This window comes from Oryzias melastigma, linkage group LG5 (genome assembly GCF_002922805.2).
Source record: "Oryzias melastigma strain HK-1 linkage group LG5, ASM292280v2, whole genome shotgun sequence".
In the NCBI taxonomy this organism is placed as follows: domain Eukaryota; kingdom Metazoa; phylum Chordata; class Actinopteri; order Beloniformes; family Adrianichthyidae; genus Oryzias; species Oryzias melastigma.
Window position 1 is genome coordinate 20,116,481 of NC_050516.1, and position 25,774 is coordinate 20,142,254.

The 25,774-nt window shown below is 36.6% G+C and overlaps 1 protein-coding gene across 1 annotated transcript in view; it reads left to right on the plus strand.

The window, feature by feature from the left end:
- Positions 1-1,615: 1,615 nt before the first annotated feature.
- asic1b (acid-sensing (proton-gated) ion channel 1b) overlaps positions 1,616-25,774 on the plus strand; it is a 164,739-nt gene continuing 140,580 nt past the window's right edge. Inside the window, exons 1-2 of the mRNA XM_024269150.2 lie at positions 1,616-2,974; positions 12,827-13,022. Of these exons, the coding sequence (XP_024124918.1) occupies positions 2,613-2,974; positions 12,827-13,022 (558 nt within the window). The 5' untranslated portion in view covers positions 1,616-2,612. The remainder of the gene's footprint in view (positions 2,975-12,826; positions 13,023-25,774) is intronic.

The window sequence follows — 25,774 nt, forward strand, 5'->3', positions numbered from 1 at the left end:
ACACACCAATAAGAATTGTGCTTTGGGGTTTTTTATGTGTTTTTTTTAAGAAATGGAGGACATATATAAAGAAAATTAAGCTCAAAATTGCATTTTTATCATTGTGAATCAGGAGCAGCTGCAACATTGCTGTTGAAAAAAGCTTGTATGTGTGATGTAGAGGGTGTACCTGCTCCACACCATTCTGATGTTGGATCCATCTACGTTTCCTCATCTGAGCTGATCAAAACTGGATCGCTCCAGTATTGCTGGCCATTTTTGTTGCACCAGTTCTTTTAGGTTGAGGATGTGAGGGGCTGTAAGCTAGCAGGAGAGCGTGTATACACATAAATGTTGGTGAGAAGGGATGGACTAGATTTGTGCCAACAGTCCCGCCCACAATTCAGAGGTGAATTTCCAATGAACTTATGTTCTGCTGAAATTATAGCTTTTTTTTCTTCTTCTTTTTTAGTGGCTAAAACCGAAATCGTAATTACAATACCACTGGGAATCATTTTACAATAGATCAAAAGATGATAAGAGTTCCATAAATGTTATATAATGCATCAGTATCTCTGTATTTATATGAATTATTCATAATCTTCTTCAGTTTTAATGTGATTTTCACATATTACTGTTTAAAATTGTTAATAAAAACAAGAAAAGAATTTTCAGGAAAGACAAAATAACCTTTTTTTTAACATAATAAAAGCAATACTCGGGTAAAAGGGGAATAGTATTAAAACATTTATCTGATATGGGATGGAGGGAATGTGCTGCTTTGGTCACATTTTGAGTTTTCCCGTTAGCCCAGGTTCATGTTAATCATCCGCAGCTGTTTTCACTTCTGTTAATTGTCCTCAGCCTACAGAGTCTTATTTTAAGGTCATCTGCTATGTCACTCTTTTGTTGCTCAGTTTTCTCATGTTTATTAATCAAATATTAAAGTTTCTGCCACTAAATCTTCAGCATGTTGGGTCGTATGCCGCTGGTTTCCGACATACATGGTAAAAAGTGAAACATTGGATCCATTAACAAAAGTTCTGCAATTTGTTGCATTTACAATAATTAGTTTTGATCAAATTAAAAAATTGGAGTTGACTCAACTTAAAAATGGCATTTGATTAAAAAAATAATATTCTGAACAAATTTCAGAGTTTCAATTTTTACCATGTGGGGGGCCTATTTTAATAACTTTTTCTATTTTTTTATTTCCCAAACTAAATTGCAACCAGAAAAAAACTTCTAAAATAAATGACTTTCATATTTCTACTGTTGACATCTATGAGATGTTTCTGGCAATTTCTACAAATTAAATCCTAAATTAAACTTTTAGTTTGCCAGCCTATTGCTCCAATATTTTTCAGTATGGGATGGGAGGGGGGCAACATTAAGCATGTCAGCTACAATGTTATAGCTATCAATAATGATAAAGTTGGAAAAAGAAAACGCATTATAAGACTTCAGCCAACAAATATGGCACAAACACCTTTGGTTTCTAAATAAAATTGTATTATTGTAAATCAAATAAATATTTTTGTTTTATATATATATATATATATATATGCGCGCCCATAAACAACTGACTGATTCCAGTTGCAATGACTCCTCTTTGACTCATACTGATGGCAGGCTCAGTGCAGCAGGATCCTATCTCGGTTCCGCCGACGTTGGACTTCGTCAGCCGGTGTAAAACACGCCGTCCTATCGCTGCTCGCTGCTGTTTGGAGCGCCTGTATTGATCCGGCTAAAAAATCGCAACCACTGTGGCGCCTTTTCTCCTTAATTTTGCGCGCGCACCAAAACCTCGTTTTGTTCCAGGGATACTTATTTCATCAAAGAAGTCTGGGATTCATCGGGAATTGGGAATATTGTGGGCAGCAGCATCGTTCGGAGAGGAGGAGAGGAGAGGGAATGGATGCTCGCAGCCGAGCAGAGGCGCACCGAGGCATCCGTCAGTCAGACCCCGGTCCTCTGTGATGCGGCTGGGGATCCGGTGCTGTGGAAAACCCGGGAATCGACGACTGCTTTTAGAACCTTCACAGACCAGACAGAACCCGGCCGGTACTTGGTATTCAGCACATGCGGAGGAGCTGGGAAAGCCTCGTCAATCTGCTGTTGTCCTCCGGAAAAAAGGGGGAAAGCACATCCAAGGCTTTAATTTCCAAATTCCCCTGTCATCTTCTCAGAGGCTTGTTTTCTTCCCGTAGACCTGCTGGTTGTCACTTCTCCTGTTAGAGTGGAGCCAACTCTAACATTTTACCCAAGTGTGCAGGAGAGGAACGCGCTGGCATCTGTCCATGCGCACTCATTTTTTATCATTATTTTCATTATGAAGCTGTGACCCCAGCTGTGGCAGCCTCCGCTCTTTCTCCACGTGTTTTCATGTCACAACCGAGGACCAGATTCTGAATGAAAGTGGAATTATTCCCATTTTCCCCCGGCATTTCGGTGACGCAACATCTCCTGGAGACTGCATGACAAATACATGCGTGGAAAGGGCGTGAACTTGCAGCCACTAACCTCCTCTTCACCCATAAAGCCTTTACTTTTTCCATAAGGTCAATTTGCGCTTTTGCGCATCTCCTCCATCCATCATTTCTGTCTGAATCCAAACTCATCTCACAGAAATCATGGATCTCAAAGCAGACTCGGACGACATGGACTACAAGCGGCCAGCTCCCATTGAAGTTTTCGCCACCAGGTCCACCCTTCACGGCATCTCGCACATGTTCACTTATGAGCGCATGTGCCTGAAGCGCACCCTGTGGATTCTGTTTTTCATGCTCTCCGTGGGGGTTCTGGTGATGGTGTGCGTGGACAGGGTGCAGTTTTACTTTGAGTACCCGCATGTCACCAAGCTGGATGAGGTGGCAGCGTCAATGATCGTGTTCCCCGCAATCACCTTCTGTAATCTCAACTCCTTCCGCTTCAGCCGGGTGACTCGCAACGACCTGTACCACGCCGGGGAGCTCCTTGCCTTGCTCAACGGCAGGTGTGTATGACGTGGTGGTAGCTCAATGGATGTGATCTAAGATGTTTGTCATTTATGTTAAACTATAAGGTAAACTAGTGTCTCACAAACAAATGATCAGGCTTTTATTTTGTAATTTATGCGTCATCATAATTTTAAGATGAAATTGCAGGTTAGAAACCTGTTTTTTTTTTTTACATAAAGCTAAAATGTGAATTCAAAATTCCCGTAGCTATAATCCATAAGATTCTGTTTACTCTCAAATGAAGAGCTGCCAATTTATGAGTTCAAACAGGCTTTGTAAGGCTGTCTCAGGTGAAACCTTGTGCGTCACCTGGAAGTGCAAAGCAATGTTAACAACTATCACACTGATTGTCCCTGTAAGGCCTCTGGGAGGTGTGCAGAACAACATAGGTTGAGTTTGTGAAGCCTTTTAAGTCTGGATTGAATTGACCTTTGCCTGACTTGCAATATTGACAGTCACCTATGCAGGCTGGAACGAAAAGAAAACTACAAAAAGTCACTTTGAAATTCTAACATCTGTTCTGAGCAAAATAAAAGAACTCCCTAGTTAGATGTTGCTAAAATATAAATATATCAACAGAATACATTACATCAATTAATGTTTTGATCAATTCTTTGTTCAGAATTTCTACTTTTCTTCTTTTCTGCACCTGTTCAAACTTTCAAAATAAAACACGAAATGTGAAATTCTCACAAACTGAAGCTAAAGGAGACACTTTTTCTTAGCTTTTAAAAAAATACACAACCTGCAACATATAAACTCATCTAAATACCATCTTGAACACATCAGTCTGTTTATTTTTAGCTTATTGATCCACACAGCCCTGCAGCACAAGGCACAGAGTACATTTGTGCGGGCTGTAAATGCTTCAATGACATATTCCCAGTGTTGTTTGTCCATGACCCTTACGCATTCATATTGGAAGAGATATTCACTTCCCTTAAGATGCATCAGACATGCATGTGTAGTAACGGATGGATTTCAACCGATGTACCTACATCCAACATGGATTCATTTCTCTGTCTTTGCACTGTCAGCTGCAATAGAAAACCACAAAACACACAAGTTTTCACTTTTTTATTTGTAATTTAAGTTGTGTTTTCTTGTACGTAAAAGTTGTTTCTTAAAATGCAAAAAAATAGAAAAAAAATGTCAGCAATGGCACTTTTCTTTTGAATGACTTTGATGAGCTAACTTAAGATGGAGGGAGGGGACTACAAACAGAGGCAATTAACTTGTGTCTCGTAAGCTGTGTGATGAACAAGACTTTATCCCTGTGTAATTAGCGCTGTTTGTTAAGCTACAGAGTTGTCCCGCTGATTAACACCCTCATCTCTCTCATTGTTTCTTGCTCCATCTGTTCTTTTGGCCTTGAGGAGATGTCCGTTTCCCCTTCCAGACATCAGTATAGAGTGGGGCATCAAGTGTAGATTGTTGGTCTCTTCCCTTTATTAAAGGGGAGTATTAAAATCCTGATGTGCAGAACAAAATGATGACATGAAATGACTGTGCTCATGTAGGATTTCCAGAAATTAGTTAGTACCACTGCCAGCAAAGCAAAATTATAGATGTTATTTGATTCTGCTGGAGTTTTTAAAGAGAGAGAGAAAAAATAATAGACTTTGACCAAAACTAGCTGTTTTTTTTTTTCAATCTTTATGATTTGGTCAAAAAATACATTTGCTTTGAGTGAGCTATTTATAATCATATAACCAAAGCACCTACAGGGTAAAATAATTTGGTGCATAATTTATTGTATTATTGAATAGATTTTAGCTACAAACTTTTTTTTTTAGTTAAGGTTGAAGGACTGAAATTCTGGAGACTCAGGACATTATGTCTGGATATTAAATATTTTTTGTCATAAATAAACGAAAATGATACATGAGCTTCAACATGAAAAAACTCAAACAATGACATTTTTCATAACTAAATGAGAGGCATTTAACAGCTTGCGTGATGGGTCTATGAAACATTGTATTATTTTGTCTCAGAGGAAGAAGAAACTGTTGGAACTAAAGAAAAAATTAAGAATTTCTGTACAAAAATGGATATAAACTTTTAGAAATGTCTAAAATCGTCATTTTTCTACAATTTTGTTTTGCTTTTGTTGCCATGTTTTGGCACAATTAATGAATTGATTGTGAAATAAAACATTTTTTTTATGCATGCTACAACATTTTTATATCCCCTTTGAGGCTGAATAAAATAAAGCAGTCTACGTGGCCCTTGGCGTCGACTTTGTAAATCAGAATCCAAAGAAACACTTTTAAAATGTCCTCTTTTTGTGCCATCTTAGTTTACCAAGTGCTCAGCTTAACTGCACATACTTTGCTTTCTATACTCAAACAGCATTGGTAAAAAATTAGGGGGAAAAAAAAAATCAATTAGTACCTCCTTGTATTTTTGCAGGTTGAAGTCACACTCGGCAGTGCAGAACATTACACGTAAATTGCAATGCTTTATTTTTATTATGCCGCAAGGACAATTACATGATAATTAACAGAAAAAAAGGTCGTTTTGGAGTAATTGTTGGTGATATAGTGTGTGCAGCCAGGAAGTGCACAATCAGCTCAAAGATCCAGGTCTTCTGCTGATGCTGGTTTCTGGTTAAAACATGTTTCCTGAGCTTGCAAACATGCCTCAAATTCACATAAGCAATGAAGCAAAATACTGTAAAATGTAACACTCGATTGCTTTGGCATCTCTATCTGTCTCAGCAAGATTGACTCTAGTCTAGAGTTATGAAAAAGAGCTCGTAAGAGGCCATGAGAAGGCTAAAGCACCAAGGAAAAAAAACATGTCATTTTATGGCAACATTTGCACTTATATTTTATTGTGATTGCATAGCAAGTGAAGCTCATAACTGGACACAGACCTAAGTAAAACGACATTAAATGCAATTTAGCTTGAAAGTGGGGTGCATGTATTTTACGTCATCAGCATTTTTGGTTTAGGTAGTTCTTCATTAATAAAGTGGTGTAACAATTCATTTTAAGAGTTTGATTCACGTCATAATTTGTGGTTGCTGATACGATTCAAAATCGTTATTGTTTCATTCTGAACAATCCGCTTCACTGACCTTAAATCGATCCAGGACATCTTTAGGGAAATTCAACCGATGAGACTCAGAGATAAATACCTGGTACTGAACAGAAGGTGAAGTTCTCCAGATTCCTTGTATTTCTTGGAAGATAATCAAGTTATCGATTAACAACTTGCTGCAGATCGATCTGGTTGGATTGTAGGGATTGAAATTAGTCAAATATGTTTTGGGAGCTTTATTTCAGCTTCTGGTGCACCTGGATTGCATGCTTCAAATTGGTCTAATAGTTATTTTACATTATCAGCGTTGTTCTTAGACTCAAACTATCATAATTTATAATTTGTGTGTGTGTTTTTAAATTTAAGGATACCTTTTTAACTACTAGGGCTGCCACAATTAGTCGACTAATTGACTATTAAAATAGTCGACAACGAATTTAATAGTCGATTAATCGTTACTTTATATTAAATGGAGTCGGAGTGTAGTAAAGTTGAAAGTTATAACAGCATTATGCTAGCTTCTCGGACTATTTTGGCATTCATTAAGGTTTTTTAAGACTATTTTGAAGTTTAGCTAATATTTCAGCTGCATGCTAGTTATTCTGGCTAATTTAGGATTTTTTTGTTTTTAGGTTATTTTGGAGTTTGGGTAATATTTACAAGCTATCTGTTTTGACTAATTTAGGCTTTTTTCAGTTTTTTAGGGTATTTTGAAGTTTGCCTATTTTTTAAGCTGCAGGCTATCTGTTTTGGCTAACCTACGTTTTCAGTTTTTTAGGCTAATTTGACATTTAACTAATACTCTAGCTAGCTATCAGCTTCATAATTTTCAGCTATTAGCTTCAGCAGTTTCAGCTATCAACTTCCGCATCTTCAGCGGCCAAATTCAGCTTAAGCATTCACACTAGCATTATTTCAGGAAATGCTACATATCTAATTTTTAGTTAATTTAAAGCTAATAATGGTTAAGATGTGTGGTTTACATCCAGTTTGCTCATGTCCCGTTCAGTTGACTGATAGTAAAAAATAAACTGTGATTAGTCGACTACTAAAATAATCGTTTGTGGGAGTACTATTAACTACACAATTATTGATATAATTTTTTTTTCATACAGAAATGATCAACCATGGCTTTCCTTTGTGCAGGTTAGTGTGAATGTCTGCTCACATGTCTCAGAAGAGCTGCATTCTTCTTATTTACTTTTTGCTACACAGTGGCGAAATGTTGCAGATACTTCCTGATTCCTTTTAGTTCCCGCAAGAAAATTAAAGTGCTTGTGGCCCATAATCCAATTTAGCCTTCCCCACCCAACACTGTGAGAGAGTTTGCGGTGATTGCTTTAGGGAGCAGTGGCAGGGCAATATTAAAAATCTACCCATATTATTGTGATTGTGTGCGCCTCAGCTAAAGCCTCCTGACTCGGGGATGTGAGCGGGGCTTCTTAAGTGCTCTCCTGGCAGCTTTGTGTTGCTTATAAGACACCAGCTCAGGATACAATTCAATTAAGTTCCGAATATACCACAACAGGCCGTATCTACTTATTAATCTAAGGCGTGACTGTGTAGTTATGTAAGTTGTTTTTAGCTGTTACTTTAAGAATCAATCATGAATACTGTGAGCCAAGTTACTAGTAGCTTTTTTTTCAGTACCACTCCACAAAAAAAGTTGTTTAAAAATAACATTTAATGAAGAAATAGATGTATTTTTTATTGAGCAAAAATATTCTACTTTATTATAAAGAATCCTAAAATAAACACGTAATTCAGATTCACCATCAAAGCTGTTGATTTATGACCCTTAAAAACTGTGAGTCATAAAAGAAAAACATAATTTTGGTAAATTACCCATTATGTGTTTAATGTGATCTTTAAATCTTAGACAGTGTCAAAACATTGATAGTGTGTAGTTTTACTGAACCATGTTCATTTCCATGTTGGTTTCTATTTCATTTTACTCTTTGAGTTTTATTAATTTCATGTCTCTTTTTGTTAGGTACAAGGGTCAGGATGGTTGAGGGGGCTTTATCATTTTATTAGTCATCATTTTAAACCTGTAAAACACTTTGTTTTGCTGTATGTAGTGCTTTATAAATACAGTTTGAATTTGAATTTAACCCTTTTAATTGTGGACTTTTTAGTTGTAATAGTTTAGTAAAACTTAATTTGTTACATCCACAAATAATTTTTAGGTTGTTCTTGAAGGTGTTTTTTAAAAATAGTTATTTTAGAATCTACAAAATAGGTGAAAAAAATGAAATATTACTTCAGTCTGACACGTTAGACTTCTTCTTACTCATAGACTGTATATAAAATAATAATTTTTACAGTCTATGTTCTTACTAGATCCTGTTCTACACAGAGTTTACTTTCATTTTCATCAACGTGTGTTCAGTACTTCATGTTCAACAAAATGCAACTATTTTAATCCATTTTGCTTTCCACTCTTACCACCAACTTAATCAACTACTAAAAAAATATATTTTTTTTCTTATAAGGATAAGGGAATCTGTTTTGCAATGAAATCTCGATGGCCACACCTCCAAAGGTTCTAAGTGTTATTGGGTATTATTGGCAGACAGTGACAAAGTCCTACAAACCAGTATGGCTGGGTGTCACTTAAAAAGTGCTGAACTGACAATTTAGTTCCGTTACAGATCTGATGTGAATTGAATTAAAATAGATATTTTTAATAGAATCCAGACCTACAAACCAAACCGATGTGCAACAATATGGTTTCACTTTACGTATTTCAGAAAAGAACAAACTAGAGGTTAGAAGTGAAGCTATTGTCAGCAGTCATAGAAAGACAGTATTGTAAACATGTTATTCAGCCAGCTGCTGAACCTCTGTCAAAACATGCTGATCAAAATCTACAGCAGCAGGCAACTGTGCCCAAAGGCAAACATCAAACACATTCAACATCATAAGAGGTGGTTCTCTGCAGTTGACTAAAAATACCTGAACTACTGTTGAAAATCAAGCAGTGGTGTTTAAGTCTCTCTTGTTTTGCCATGACAGTACAGATCATGACAGATTATCTAGGAAAATAAGCCAAATCTGAGCATTTTGGCTAACAATACTGGAAATATTCTGTGTGCATGCAGGGTGAAATAAACTTTGAAAGAAATAAGCATAATACAACAGCTTCAGAATCATGTAAGGAATGAAGATTTCTTTGGGTAGATGTGGGAAACAACTTGAACAAGTTGAGCCACTTTAAGATACACAAACTCCTCTGTGGTCAATTTAAAGTCACCAACCAACACAATATAAGGTAATAGATGGTGGGAAAGAAGTGGAACAGCAGCAGAGAAACTATAGCATCTAACTAATGCATCAAAAAAGCAAAATTTACCTTTAACAGTAAATCCCTGCTGTACTATTCACAAGAATAGTCTGACGTTCAACTTGATTTCTCAAATCAAACTTTAAAAAAAAAGATCAAAATTAAAAATCAGAGTTGGAGATGCAACATTTTTTATTGTCAGTGTACATTCAGGATTTTTTTTCCTGCAGCTTAGAGTTTGCTCAGTAACTGTAAGAAGTTGCTCATTTCCAACTTACATTTCCAAGTCCCAGGAAGGCATATTTGTAACAGCATTTTTACTGACAACAAAAACATCAAGAGGTAGATTGCATAGATTGTTTCCTCAACACAAAAGTAGCAGCACAACACAAAAGAAGAGTGACAGAGAGAGTTTATGACATGACACAGTCATGGAATACTCTGAGGACACTAATCAACATAAGGTGAGGAAGGTGTATTGATTGTGGACTAAAAGCAGGTGTGAACATGGATCAGGTGGGAGTCGAGACGGAAAGTCAAACAGCTTGATGGGAAAAGAATTACAAGAGCCAACAAACCAAACGTGAATTAAAAAAAAGGCAGGGGTCCATACAGCATCAGTGACATTTTTAGAAATCTTTATCAAACAGGCGATTTTATTCAAAGCAACTTACACAAAAGGACTGGAGGTAGGAAAATGAAGGATGTAAATGAACGATAACTAGAATAGAATAGAATAGAATAGAATAGAATAGAATAGAATAGAATAGAATAGAATAGCTACTGTTAGTATTATTTCCGTCACACTTTGCCCCTAATTGCTGACATTATTTAATAATTGAGATGTACACCATGTTAGAAATTATATTGTCTTGATAACACTATACAAGTTGATCGTCAATGCAGAGGGTTCAGTACAAATAATATCCAATTTCCTTTTTTTTATTTATGGATGAGCCAAACTTGATCTCATCATCGGGGGATAAAATACTATTCCTGAGCCAATAAACAGCTGACCTTGAAGAATAAAAAAATCTATTAGGTTTTACTTCAAATTACCATGACTGAGTACTCATAAATAACTATGCTGGCAGTGTCTGTAAAGTCATTCACAGATTCATTGTCAGAGGAGAAGGGCATTCCTTTGTCTGGGTTCTGGATTCTCTTGGTTGACTCATGAAGGTACAAATTTCCCCTGAATGATGATATCATATGGAAATGTATATGAAGTGACCTCGACACTCAGTTATGGGTTTTAAAACTGCATATGTTTTTCTATTCAAGAAAAGGGGCATTTTATCTGAAATGTATTTATTCTTCATGCAACATTCTTTCCTCTAAAGTAGGCATGTCCAAAGTCTGGCTCGTTGGCCAAATGCAGCCTCAAATTTTCAATGGTTCCTTTCATAAAATCAATAATATGCAGCCTCCTGCACTTTCTTAAAATTATGTGTATGATTTATTGATTGTGGTTAGCAAAAATACCTGTTAGAATGTGATCCCAATTACAGTTTTTTTTATATTTTATTTTAAAAAATATTCTTTTATTATTAAATGAGTGTGCCTAAATAAATATGGCAATCATTCTCAGCTCTGACTGTGTTTGAGAGTGGAGTCAGGAAAAAAATGGAATCGTTTGTGAGAGTGAATTATCTGATCATTGAAAAATTTATTGCAGAGATTTTGACACAGAAGTCTAGGCACCACGAAATACCGTTGTGAAATTACCAAACCTGCAAACTTTTTCATATTCACAATGAAGAGGAACTACCAGTTAAGACATGCTATCTACAACAAGCTAACTTGACAAAATGATGGTGATTTTGATAAAAAAAAAACAAAAAAAAAAACATTTTTTTGGTTTATATGTTCTATGATAAGAAATTACATGTATGCCATTGCAATAACATGTTTGCTAAATAGTTCATTTGAATTTCTTATTTAAAAAAAAATATAAAGAAGTTTTTGCATCATTCTTTGTGGTATTAAAAATGGCTCCCTGGCTCTGGTCTTTTCTTCAGTTTTTTCTTTTTTTTTTCTTTTTTGCTCTGCACGTGAATTAGCCCTTAGTCATTCATGTGTCATACGTTTGTGGAGAACAAGGCAAGACACAAAAAAAAAGAAGAAAAAAAGAACTATTCTGCCTTTCAACAGTTTTTAACCAGAAATTACATAAAATGCTCTGGCATGACTGAGCACCAAATTGTCTACAAGCTGTGCACTTTTGCATTCAGCACAGGAGCTCTTTTGGGAGAAAGGTATTACAAAGACTGTTAGGCATGCTCAATGTTAATCCCAATTGTATGGAAGACTGATTCCTTTGTGTTGACACAGAGAAATACTCTCTCTACTTAATAATGAGATATTTTCTCCTAATCTCTGCAGCCTGATGTAACTACCTTGTCACTGCACGATTGTTTTAATAGACAATGTGGACATAGTTGTGTAGAATTTTGTTAGCCGCTTACAGGGAAGACCTCTCCATAAATGTTTTGCATGTACCGTATTTTCCGGACTATAAGTCGCGGTTTTTTTCATAGATTGAATGTCCCTGCGACTTATACTCCAGTGCGACTTATATACGAATTTTTAATGAGATGAGATATGGACCGTAAGTCTAGAGTGATCTATGCAATTACTTTATTTACTTTAGTTATTCAGAGGTGACACAGAGGACGAAGAATTTAAGGGATTTAGTGATATGGAGTGAGATTGCGTGCAATTAATTACAGTAAAGATACAAAGTTGATGAGTTCTTGAGGCTATAGTTAAATAAAACTGTTATGTTATATAAATGCTACACCTTTTCGTTTTTTTCATGATGCTAATATGTGAATATGTGTTGACACATATTCAGCCTGTTTTCTATTCACTTATGAATGTTATAACTTACCTTCCAGGATGATGTAATATCGTTTTTTTCAACCAGTTTGTAAAATAAATTACTTGAAAAAAATGCGACTTATACTCCAGTGCGACTTATGTATGGTTTTTTCTTCTTCATTATGCATTTTTTGGCCCCTGCGACTTATACTCCGGTGCGACTTATAGTCCGAAAAATACGGTAATGCTCATGCTTGAGTTTCCAACATGGTTGCACAAAAGGAACCTGAAGAAAAGGCTACCCTTCAATCAAACTGATTCACACTTGAGTGGATATGTTTTTGCATGCAATGGCTGAACTATGAAACCCACTGACATTAGTAATGATTGACTTTTCCCCTTCGTGATGCTATACCTGCCCTCTTTTTCAGCTGGGGTTAGTAAATGTTTAGCCTTGAGTTTGTGCAGTATTTGGTTTTGTATACAGCTCTGCTTCTAATAACATTCTGCAAGGACAAAAGTAACAAACTTAGATGCATGAATTAAATCAAGTCGATTTTTAAAAAAATGGTTCTTCCAATTCACACAATCTGCTGGTTAAACTTTCTCAGTTCCTGATGATCGTTTTTAAATGTTTTCTTTATAAATATTAACTTATTCAACCTAATTAGGTGTGGTTTTATTTTTTGTCCAGGTACGAGATCCGAGATCCACACTTGGTCGAGGAAAATGTCCTCCAGGTCCTGAAGGAAAGGGCGGACTTTGAAAGCTATAAGCCGCGCTCCTTCAACATGCGTGAATTCTATGACCGAACGGGCCACGACATCAAGGACATGCTGCTTTCCTGCTCCTATAGAGGCACTGAATGTAGTGCTGAAAACTTCAAAGTGGTGAGTCATGCACGTCAATAGTTACATTTCCTCTGCAAGGCCAGCTGAGGCTTTGGGAGGATAGGGGTCGTGTGCTCTTGATGGCAACAAGGGGGTGTGTATTGCAGCAGCTTTCATCCCTTCTTGGTTTTTGTATGACCTATTTTTAGGTATGCATTTGCAAAAGAAAAACATAATATACGAAAGCAAAAAAAAAAAAAATATATATATATATATTTATATATATATTCTGTTGTCAGTTCAAAAAGTTTCCCCAGGGAACTGAGCAGAAAACCACTCCATGTGCATGCACTGACTGACCACTGGAGGAGAAACAGTAGAAATCAAGTCTGCTGTGGAGACCGGTGTGACCGGCTAACTGTCTCTCAGCTGTGGTGCAGCATTCATAAACAGTTTAATGACTTTAAGCCATTGTACTTGAAAAGAAATATTGTTTTCCATGAATTTGTGTTTTCCATTGCTACATGGTCTTGTTTGTTTGTGTCAGCTCAAGACGTTTGCCTTTGGGTTTGTTGGAAAGGTTGCAAAGATTGTATTAGTTTATTCTAATTTGAAGCTGTAGTGATGTCCGGAAGTGTTTTTTTTAAGGTGGAACCGTTGGGGGGGTGATCCACTTCATTTTTGTGGGCACAGGACAAAAACATTTCCTCACATGGGTGTGCTCTGAAGCACAGAAGTTTACTTTTAAATGTAAGTTTTGAGTTTTTGTTTTAGAATGACTTTTTAAAGTTATGTATTGTCCAAGCTCTGGTGCTACCGTAGATGACCGAATTATTAGTTCTTTCCATTTTTCACAATCAGTAACCCACATTTTCATTTCCATCTTCTTGTCTTGAAGTCATACATTTTATATACATTTTTAAAATAGATTTTTTTGAATAATTCCCTGATTTCTAGTCAGACTTTTTTTTCTTACTGTGATAAATCCATCTATTTTCTAAACATGATTGTACCCTGGAACTCTAAGGTAAAGGTAGGATTCACCCTGTACAGTTCATGCCAGTCTATCACAGGGCCACACAGACATGAGCAATACCACAAACTCACACTTAAGAGACAATTTAGAGTCACCAATTAAGCATGTTTTTGGACAATAGAAAGCTGGAGAGCTAAAAAAGCCACAAATGCAGGAGAACATGCAAACGGATGGATTCAGCATGAGTGCTAACCACTACACAATTTGTTGGTTTGTTATACATTCTGGTTTTACAACAATATGTGTCAGTTTGTAGAACCATCTGTGTAAATAACTAAAGTAGTTTTTCTTTCATTTAGTTTATATTCTCTTTCAAAGAAACAGAATTTTAATGGGTGATCCCTTGAGGCACTTTATGAGGAGATTATTTTTTTTGCTCTCAGAAGGTTATTTTCATTTAATATTATTTAAAATTAATATATGACAATAATACTATTATTTATATGCATTTATTTTCTTTTTTTTTTACCATTTAACGCTACAATAAATGCCATTGTTTGCACCATAAGCAAGTTGTTTGGAATGCAATTGTCAACCCTTCACTTGTTTTGGGTTTAGCTGTCATTGTCCCTACAAAAAAAAAAAAAAGAAAAAAAAAAGAAAAAAGTCGGAAATTGTTTTCTGGGAGTTCATTTGTAAACCGTCAAAAAAGCATTGTTTAAAAAATATGTAAAAACAAAATCTGCAGTTAAATATTTTTAGACTAAAAAAAAAAGGGATAAAAGATGTTAATGTACAACAGTCGAATGATGTCAGAACAAAAATTGCACACATCAATCTGCATTTCTATAAAAAGACTAATATCTTTTTGGTGATGTGATGATGATCAATCTGTTATAATAAAGTCCTAATGGTTTGGGAACTTGAAACAAATTAAATAACAATTAGTCCACTAATTCCACCGTTTGGTCCCAGTCTTTCATCCCATCCTTCATTTGTCCACAAAGATGGAGCCCTCGTAATGGCGATAATGTCCCCATCAACCCTCCTTTTCTACTACACCATGCGGTGCAGTTCGACCCGTATATAGTGCTGCACCTTCAATGTGCTGATATGTCCACATTCACCGTTGGTGGAAGTGTTCGTGTCAGATGGTGCGTCGCAGTGCTCCACCGTATTAGCGCAGCAGAGGACCTGGATGGAACAGCTCAGCAGAGAGCACTAATGATGTGGAAAGAATCTTTACTGCAACGGAAAAGGGGATGAAATAATGCATGATGACTACTTCCATGAACCTCTAAAACCTTCAACATGGAGGCAGTAAAACGGTGATTAGCATTCAGCAGAACGCTTTTCTGGACACAAAAGAGAGGTCACCACTGCCTTTAGGATCACACTATCTGTATGAGAGTGCATCACTTTTACCTGTGAGGTATGAAGCTGTGAGACTGCAGTACTAAGATAATGTTACTTTACTTTTTTTTGTAATCATGTAAATTCCAGATATTCTGCCTGATTTTAAGTCATTTTCACTTGATATGATTTTGTCAGGATCACATCATCTCCATAAACTGTCAGCATTATCATCAGTTAATAGTTGCTGGTCCAAATTATATTACATTTTAACTTAAAAATCTCTTACATCTTTGCTGCATTATTCTTGTTACAAATTCTTTGAGTCATTAGTGATGCGCAACGTAGATTTAATTAGTTTAAGTTTGTAAAGACGTCTTTATGGTCCCTGAAAAACAACAGAAAGACATGTATGTAAATAAGAACACATATTTGATTGGATTTGATCTATTTATTTACACACATAAAAAAGGACATAAGAATACAAGCAAAATAAAAATACAGTAAAATCATGTGATGATTTGTTCCAGAAACCCATTTGGGTTTATTTAAGATGGTAACACACCTCTGTCAAAAAATAAAATAAAATACAGCAAGTAAAAACAATATATCAAAACTTCAGTATTACTTTACTTTTAATACCAGCTGATGTAGAACATAAAATCTAAAGGGACAAATGTATTGCAGATTATTTTTTATTTAGATTATGGGCAATGTCGTTTAATTTTATTATGGTCAATAGAAATCACAAGAAGTGAGTCAATTTTAGTCCATAAAAGTGAAAATGTCAAGGTGATGTACTTTAAAAGAAATGAAAACAAAGAACCTAAGCCTCCGTGCTTCAGAAAGACTAAATCAAAAAGACTGTCTAATCAAATTAGCTAAAAACGACTCAAATTGTTAGTCTGCCACAAGAAAAAAGACAAATATTGGCTCAAAAATAAAAAAGATAAAAAACAGAACTAGATAAACTTACACAAAAATGAAAAAAAAAAAAAACTCTTGGTCTATGAAATCAATTTGGCTCAGTAATTTAAGTCAAAATGAGTCTAAAAAGCTTTGACTGACCATGAGGATGGAGAGGAAAAAATAGTGAATGTTTGTCATTTTTTAATCTGTAAAAGCCTAGCTGCTTTAACTATCTTAATTTGTGTAGTCTGTTGAAATACAGAAATGTCTGAACACTCAAGGGTAAATTATTACAAAAAAATCATCACCAATTCCATACACTACTTTAATGAGACAAAAAATTTGTGAATGTAATAAGTTACTTTTGTAACGACTTACTCTCAGCACTAGGTAGGGTATTCAATACACTATAAAAGAACATTTCTCGTCAGAACCTTCTGCAGACGGTACGGTCACCAGCAACTGATTTTAAACAACAGGCACGCACAAAACTCTACAGGACTCACAACTGAAGCTTAACTTCTTGGCAGGAAGGGTTCAAGAAAAAGACAAAAACGCCCCCAGAGAATAAAAAAAAGAAAGGCTGATAAATGGAGACTGAGGCCCAGGTAACAACAAAAGACCTTGAAATGAAACTGAACATAAATGGTCAAGTGCTGCAGCGGTACAAAAGAACAAAAGAACAGCTGCCACAATAGTAGCACCCCAAGAAGTACTATCAGTAGACAGCCAGCCTTGTGCTTATTTACCCTCCCACAGACGGCAAAGCTACACCGTGTCGCCTGTTTCCAAATGCCCATTTGTTTTCCCGAACACAATGAGTTTTGCCTGCTCAACAGGTATCCCAACACTTTACTCCTTTATGTCAGCTACACTACAATTGAAAGCTGGGAAATAAAAGAGTTTGAGCTTATGGAGGCTGTAGTGCAACTGATGCAGCATTTTAGGTTGCACTTAAAAGAACTTGAGAATCTCTAGTGTCATACGCATGTTTTAGTGCGACTAATGCACATTTTCTCTTCCCAGAACTCCTGAATTTCTTAAGAAGCTGATTTTGTTTTCATCTTGTTTTTTTTTTCCTCTGATAGCTATAGAGATGTTAGATAAAAATGAAGCCGACTTGGGAAATTCTACAATAAGTTTCTCATTTATAACTTTTGATTTAAGTTAGGATGTAGCTTGTAGTGAATCATAAACAGGAAAAAAAAATCTAAACTTAACTCTAAAAAAATTAAGGATATTTTCATGTTGATAAAATGGTAAAAATTCATTAAATTTAATAATCACAACACTAATCACTACAAATGTGCCTCATATTTAGTTGCTTTTACCCACTGTTTTTCTTTGAGTAAGTTAAAAAATATACTTTATTAAAGGAAACAGTCAGTATTGTCTGATTTCCACAACAAAAAGATTTCTCTCTCTGTATATATATATAATATACAGTGTATATATATATATATATATATATAAACAACATAGCATAAATATTCCTTATATTCCTTAACCAATAGGGTTCTGGAAGTCCGATTGAGGAAGTAAGTCGGGGGTTTAAATGGAAAACAAAAGTAAGAAGCTGAACCATTTTTTGCTCATAGATAATTGATTAAATATTGTCTTGTCAACATTTTAAATCGCTACAAGTATTGGCAAATGAAAAATTGTGATATATTGCCAAATCCATTTTTTCTTACACCCTTTATCCAGGTAATCAACAGCAGCTAAGGCACGATTTTTGGAAAAGCACCAGGAGGCTAGCCCTCGAGGCCTGGATTTAGACACCCCTGGGCATTTTACTGTTATGTGGCTTTACATTTTAACTTTGATATGAAATTAATACCACACAGAGGGACATTTTCATGTACTTTAGTTTTGATGCACAAATTTGGTCTGTGTCCAATACTGGTTTCATTTAACCACAACAGATGATCCCTCTAATTCTTACTGTGTACTTTATCACTGTTGCTTCAGTTTCTTTTGGTATAAATCCCATTAGTATCGTTGTTGCAATTATAAAACGTTTTATTTTGGTCAACTAAACGCACAGCTTTTTTGTTGGTTTCTCAGAGACACAGTTCTTCCTCCATTAAACTTTTACCCGAGCTTTGCTTCAAATAATGCTCTAATATCAGCACTACACCACCTTTGGGCATTTTGAATTTACAGTAACATAATGTTTAACAGTTTGTTTAACATTAATTTATACCTCAACATTTTTGACATTTTGCCGTCTTTAGTCTGAAATTCTGTCTTTGTGTAAAATAGGAGAGTCTTGTTGCTGAGTCATGTTTACAACGAAGGGTTAAGAAGCATGTGATTTCTGAGCATAAGCACTGATAGAGCCTAATTGAATTATTTAAGCAGTAAAATTTGATTGCTGTGGAGTCTACGAGTTCTTCAAAGCAAACTTCATTTGTGGTCCATACTGTATTATCTTTGTAAAATCTTAAATCTTGTGCTCCTAACCAACCTTTTCTGGGAAGCCCTAGTTTTCTTGAACATTTCTCCATTTTACTTCATTATAATTGACTTTTTATCTGTCAACTGTAGAAGCTAGTGATTCTGCTGTCCTCTTTTGGCAGGGTAAGTCTCACCAAAATCCATGGTGGAGGTATATCAATCACTTTGCTATTACAGCAAAACTCAAAGACGTGGATGGATGAGGTTGTTGCTGAGTTATGGATGGATTCCTTAAATTCTCTTTTAGTGTGACAATGCTATTGGTCCAAACTGACTATTTATTGTTTCTTTTGCTTTTTTAAAAAAAAATCTAGATTAAGTAATCAATTTGAGTCATCCATGCGGTTTAATTTGCATATTCAAATTGTCTTTCCAAATATTTTAACTGTATTTTCAGAGTTGTAGTCATTTAGGTAACATTGTTGCCAAATTTGGTGCCTTGCAATTTGTTAGATAAATGCAACAAAGGTAAGAAGAATGGCATAAATACAGTTAAAATCACTGTCATGCTGAAACTGATGTTTGTTTTTTTGACAGTTATGGTCAGATTTGACATCCTTTATAAACTGAAAGAAGATGCAAAGAGTGATGACATTACCATGTTTCTATAGAAACCTTTTATTGTGAAACATACAGCTGATCTTGATATTAGTAAGCGCCTCCATGTGAATCTCAAGTGGCTTCTCTGCTCTTTAATGCAAAGAAATGCATGAATCAATTTGGAAACATCAAATGTTTATTATTTTTGTAAATGTAGGAGACAGTATTACTGGGCGGATCTCTCCAAAATATCGATAGTATTGATGTGATGCTGGTATCAGATCGATAACGGCCCGCGGTTATCAATATTTCCATCCTTTTTTGAAACGTTTCTGCATCAGCAATCAGTTCATAGTTCTTAATTCATCATGGTTACTTGTTTCTTTTGGTTTGTTGACCATTTTGCATTCACTTTTTATTTAATTTTAGGACGTTTTTATTTTAAGAAATTATTTTTCTTTAATTGAAAATATTGTCCTAATTCTGTTTTTGTGTTTATCAAGTAATTTAAAAAAGGAACACTTACAAAAAAAATTTCACAGCGATTAAAAACAATTGAGATTTTGAGGTTCATGTCACATCCACCGCATTTAAGAAAAATATCAATCTTGATATCGATATCGGCTATATTGACAGGTATCGGATCAGCATTGGATCGATACCCAAATGCTCAGTATCATCCAGCTCTAGCAGACAGCACTTTACTTCCTGCACCACCTCAAATGTATTGTATTATCTTATTTTGCCAGTGGCGGGCCGTGCATTTCACACCTAGGCCTTCAGCAGTGCTCCATCCGAATCAACCCAACCCTCAATAACTATTTTATGGCAATAAAAATTCTACTGCAGGTACAACTGCCACACACACACCAAAAGCATAAAAAATAACCTGATAAAATTTCAATATTATGTAGGGAGATAGCAAAATTTTACTCACCAAAAATCCAGATTATTTAAACACAAAATCCATCCTTTCTATCCTCAAGAAGATTTCAATCACTCTGTCGTGCAGAATCCGTGCGTTTCACAGATAGAAAGTGTTCCGTGGCTGTGATAAGCTGGAAAAGGCTGCATGCGGGAAATGTTCTGGTATTCCTGAAGCCTCTCGTGGTCCAGGAGGGAGACAAACATCAGTTTTTGTGATCGATCATGGTCTGTGTCTGGAAAATAATATTTGCGCGAGGATTTTGCGCTGCACGCGCCCGCGGTGCGTTCAGGGGCCTCGTAGATTTCCTCGTATCAGCTTCACTCCCGCTCAACGGAGTCACGGAACTCCTTTACCCGTGCCAGACAAAACTGTGCCACAACTTTACCCAGACATTCATTTTCCACCAAAAATCAGACGATCAGACGCTTTCCACTGGTAACATCTTCAAACCTGACACGCCGCTCCTCGGCACCTGTGTCCGTCAGCAGAACCAGAGCGAGCTGCGAGCTGTCCAATCAAAGCTCGTGAAAATCCTGACGTTTCCGTGGGCCTTCTAGCTGGCCTAGCACGTGGTCTCCTCCAGATCTGATTGGTTGAAGCAACAGTTTGGTCGACAATTATTGTATGCTACAGGGCCCGCAGAACTGATTGTGAAGGCCTCCGGGCAGATTTCTTTGACCCTAGCAACAAATGGTGCTGCAATGTGATTGGTTAATGCTTAAATAGGAAAATACACGTCTGGAAGCAGCGCAGCCAGGGAGACAGCAATGAAAGGACGAAGACAGAGCATTTGGAATTATAGAATACGTATTCACGGAAATAAATAATAATTAATATCAGTCTGTGATTCAGATATTTTTAGGCCAGCAGAGAAGGCCTTGCAGGCCCTGACGGCCCGCCACTGTATTTTGCTATATGTGCAACAAACAATCTGCACACCAAAAATGAAAGCACTCAAAAGTGTAGAAAAACCCTCTAGAGTTCAGTCTAATTTGATCAAGTTTCGTGTTAGTAATGCCTAAAATCGAATTAAACATTTAAACATGACTTCACAAAGCTACATCTGCATAAAAATTCAAGATGTCCAAGATGATTCTTTAGGAAATATTCGATCACACTGAACAGTACAAAGTATTTAACACAACATTATGGCACAAGTAGTTCTGCTACCATCGTTGGTAAATGCTTTACAGTGACTGCAGATTCACATACATGTGATTTTAAAAGCATAAATATCTTTACATGGACATTTGACTAAATGAGTAATACCAAGTGCTGCCAAATTGAATTGATCTCTTGGTTGAACTTCTCAGTTAATGTGAATTTCAGTCAATCAAACTTGGGTTTTAATTTTTTTCGCTTCACAATCATTTGATGTGTTTGGAAAATTAAGGAGAGGGGGATTATTGCCATATGCAATCATCAAATTTTATTCTGCTTGTATTTATGCCCAGTGACTCCAATGGTGGAAGAAAGCAAATTAATCTAATGTTAATTACTTTTTTGTCTCTGCTGTCATGGTGTATTTTTTAGTGGCTTGTGTGGGTTTTATTGCTGACCACATTGCAGCACTCACCCCGGTGATAAAGAGTTCACTTGTCAAAGAAGTTCTTGGCTGTCCTGAAATACTACTGAACCGTGCATGGTCCAATCTGAGCTGTCTAATGAGCCTGTTTTGTTCCCCCTGCTGCTTGTATTCTGACAAAAACAAAATTGGGACCAAAGTGAAGAGTAACTCATTACTTTTATCTGCCACTGTTGCTTTCAGTTGTCATAGGACTGTCAAACTCATGTCTGGCTCCCTGCAGGGCGTGTGAAGATGTACGTTTTTGTGAGAGGTTTATAGAAGTTATTAAGTAAAATCCGGTGATTTCCAAACGTTTGAGCCAAACACAGTGATGTTAGAAAATTATTACTTTAAATCACATTTTGACTCAATCTAATTCCCAGTTTGTTTTTGATCGAATCAACAGCCCAGTCTCAATAAAATGCGTACAAATGCCACGATTCGGGAAATACCGTGTATAATATATGCCAAAACCGTTTTTTGCGTGCATATAATACACGCGGTCCTAAACGTGTTAAAGTCTGTTTTCCACGTTTGACACGTCCCCTAGTGGAGGCGTGAGCATCACAGACAACCCCACTAACGAACAATTTGCTTTTCTAACCCTAACCATAACCGTAATCCAAACCTTAACCAGGAACGACGTAATTTAGAAAAGAGCCGGAGGATTTCTGACCCCGTGATCAAAACGAAACCTAAAAAGTCGTGTATATTGTACGCCGGCGCAACTCATTCTCTGCCATTGCGTATCATATGCACGTAAAAACCGTGTTTGGCGTATATTATACACGGTATTTCAGAGTGCAAAATTGTGGAATATGTACGCATTTTACTGAGAGTGTGTTGGAATCAAATATACATATTTTTTAACAATGTGTATGTTTGTATAAACTCCATTATGTATTTGAGACTAAACTTTCATTATATTGATTACCGGTATGTCTTTATATATATATATATGTATATATATATTTTTTTGGACCGGACGGAAAAGAAGAAGAGAGTGGGATGTTAGAGATGAAGGATAAGATTACAAAAGAAAGTGAAGAAAAAAAAGGTGGTTGAGTAAGTTGGAAGATGATTAAATATGTAGGAGGGGGTAGAAACGTAAAGCAAAAAGTTGCTGGAAGTTTATCACCATTATGGCTGGGTCACACTGGATGCAGAAGCGCAGCAGAAGTGTCGCGGTAGAGTCGCTAAGCGGCATGGAACAAAGGCCACCTTTGTTAATCTACAGTGGGGTTCACACCTGGCGCGGAAGAATTGTTTCAGCGTCTGGTGTATTTTGTGCGTGACCCGCAAGCAATCCACGTCAATTCTGGCAGGAAGTTACATCAAGATACATGAGAAAATCTAGTTTACTTTCAAAATATAACCCATTTTTGTACCAAAGCAGACTGTAGAGATGAAAATAAACATACAGTCACAACACACACACACAACAGAAAAGACACACAGACAGACACACACACTTCTCACTGTATGTCTTAACAACAGATAAATTAAAGAAGTGTAGCCCTACTAACTAACTACTTGCTTGTTTTTAACAGAAACATGGGTAATGTTTTTAGGTTATTAACATACCCATGATGGCAAAACAATAAAAGCTCTAGCAGAAGCGCTTATGGACTGTCGCGGACAAATGCGCGTCTGGTGTGAATTGCGGGAGACAGTGGACGCCGCACCGCTTCCGCGTCCAGTGTGAACCTAGCATTATTCTCAAGTGTAGATGTTAGTCTAAAGGACGGGGCCTGTCCACACACACTCAAATGTTACAGACATACCTGTTGGCTCCAAAAAGCTTCACATACTAACATTTCAACACATATAAACACATATACAGTGCGACTACAACTCAAACACACATATGTATGCATTCAAACACAAACATGTAAAGCGGTGGTGTCAAACTCAATCACACAGGGGACCAAAATCCAAAAACACACCTTAGGTCATTAGGATAAACATTTATTGAACACACTAAAACTAATTTTTTAAAACTTTACAAGTGTAATTTTTTTAAAATAACTACGAATAAAAACAGGCAGGACTATTATTCATTCATTCATTTTCCTGACCGCTTTGTCCCTTTCGGGGTCACGGGGGTGCCGGAGCCTAACCCGGCTGCTGATGGGCGAAGGCGGGCCCCCGGGCCTTGACTTTGACACGTGATGTAAAGCATTTCATTCATGTGAGCTGATACCTGAGCTCAGGTGAGTCTTTATGTTCTAGTGAGGTGGATGATGGAATGTAAAAAGAGGGGGAGTGGCTAGTCACCCCCACACCGAGACCCCCCACCCTAGCAGGATTAGCAACTTGAATAACTTGCAATAAAAGAAAGAAAAAACATAGATTTAGCAATAATATATTTTAAAGATATATTTTTTAAAAAAAGTAACAGCAAGTACTTCCTTTTTGAAACACCAGGGGGGAGGGGTCACTCAGTCCATGTCTCTATATACAGTCAACATTCTCACTGCTGAATAGGAACATCTAAAGGTTTGCCTCCCTTCTTTTTGTCAATGCATTTGATTCCAAACCACATCATCGCTCACCTTCTACCATCTTGTGAGACTGATGCCATTTTTATGTTACAGTTTTGCTGTTAAATCTAAGGACAACTTTTAACAACTGGCTATTTTCTCTGTATCTATAACTCTGATCTCAGTGTTGTCCAAAGAGAAGTGGATGTTCATTGTTGTCATGAACAAACGGTCTCAATTCAAACCTGCAATTATTTCTAACTGTTTGTGATTGGTTCAACAATGTCAGTGCCAGGTGCAAACTATGCCTGAGGCAGACCGGCCAGCAAAGCACCCCGGCTGCATGTGAAGCAGCCAAATATGAACTTGCTGCGCATGCTCTGAGTCAAAATCTCAGTTTTTAACCTTGTTACTGCACAAGCTGTGTATAGTTCATATTTAGCCAACACAAAGTGATTATTCACTTAGCACTGGCAGGTGGCAAACTGCTTTATTAGTCAGCTAATTATCATCCAAAGTCGTCTTGGTAGGCTTGGCTTGTTTTTGTCTCCCTTTCCTTTTCCATCATGTTTGTAATTTAGTGATGTCCTACAGAACTTGTGCCAATCTGCTTTGGCACATTACATGTGTCAAATTTGTTATTCCATTATCCGGTTTAAAGGGGTTGAAAGATAACATGATTTACAGTTTTGGCATTTAAAGTTGCCTCTGACAGTATCCGCAGCTGATTAATGATTGTCAGAGTACATGCTGTTTCCTGGGACTGAGCCGTGTTGCTTTTGTCTTAACGGTATCATTGAATATAACACTTGAGAGGGTGAATGACAGACAGGTCACAGAGATGTTTCTACATTCCACAGATGACAGGATACAGCTTTCATCTTGTGCTCCAGTGTCAGGGGACAGACAGAGTGTGGGGGGAAAAAAAGAGATGGAACACCTCGGAGTCCCATCGGGATAATGTGTTTTTGATTTTTATCTCACAGCCAGTGTCTTGATCATTTTTCCCCCTATTTTCTTTGGAAAATCCTTTAACTTAAAATCATTCAAGAATTTCCTTTTTTTCTGTTTGTTTTAAACAATTAGAAAATATTGAGTTTAGATTCTCCTTTACCATATCAAATGAAAAGCAATTCATTGAAATACATTTTCAAAATGTTTATTTGAAAAAGAGCTTGTTAATTTTCACAAAACTTGCAGAGAAGTCATTGGAGTTCTTATGTTTGTGGCAGAATAAAATGTTGTGGCTCTGATAAGTTCTCTTCTGTTGTTCTTTGTGGAATACATCTGTGATTTCCTCATAGAGAAATATTATGAAGATGTACTTTTGATGTGCTTGCAGCTCCAGCATTCGCATGCTGCCCCAGTTCGTCAGCAAGTCAGTCAGTCAACTAGAGTTGTCGACTGAATTAATAAAAGATGCTTTTTTTTCTGATGGGAATACATACTTGTCACTCATGGCACAGACAGCCTCCTTGTGGCCTTGTTATCATCTGTACTTCCACCAAGACCTGGAGGCAACGGCTCAACTGTTGTTTATTCTGTGTATTTCATTGTTTGGATTTACAGTTTTAGACATGCAATTTAGTGGAAATG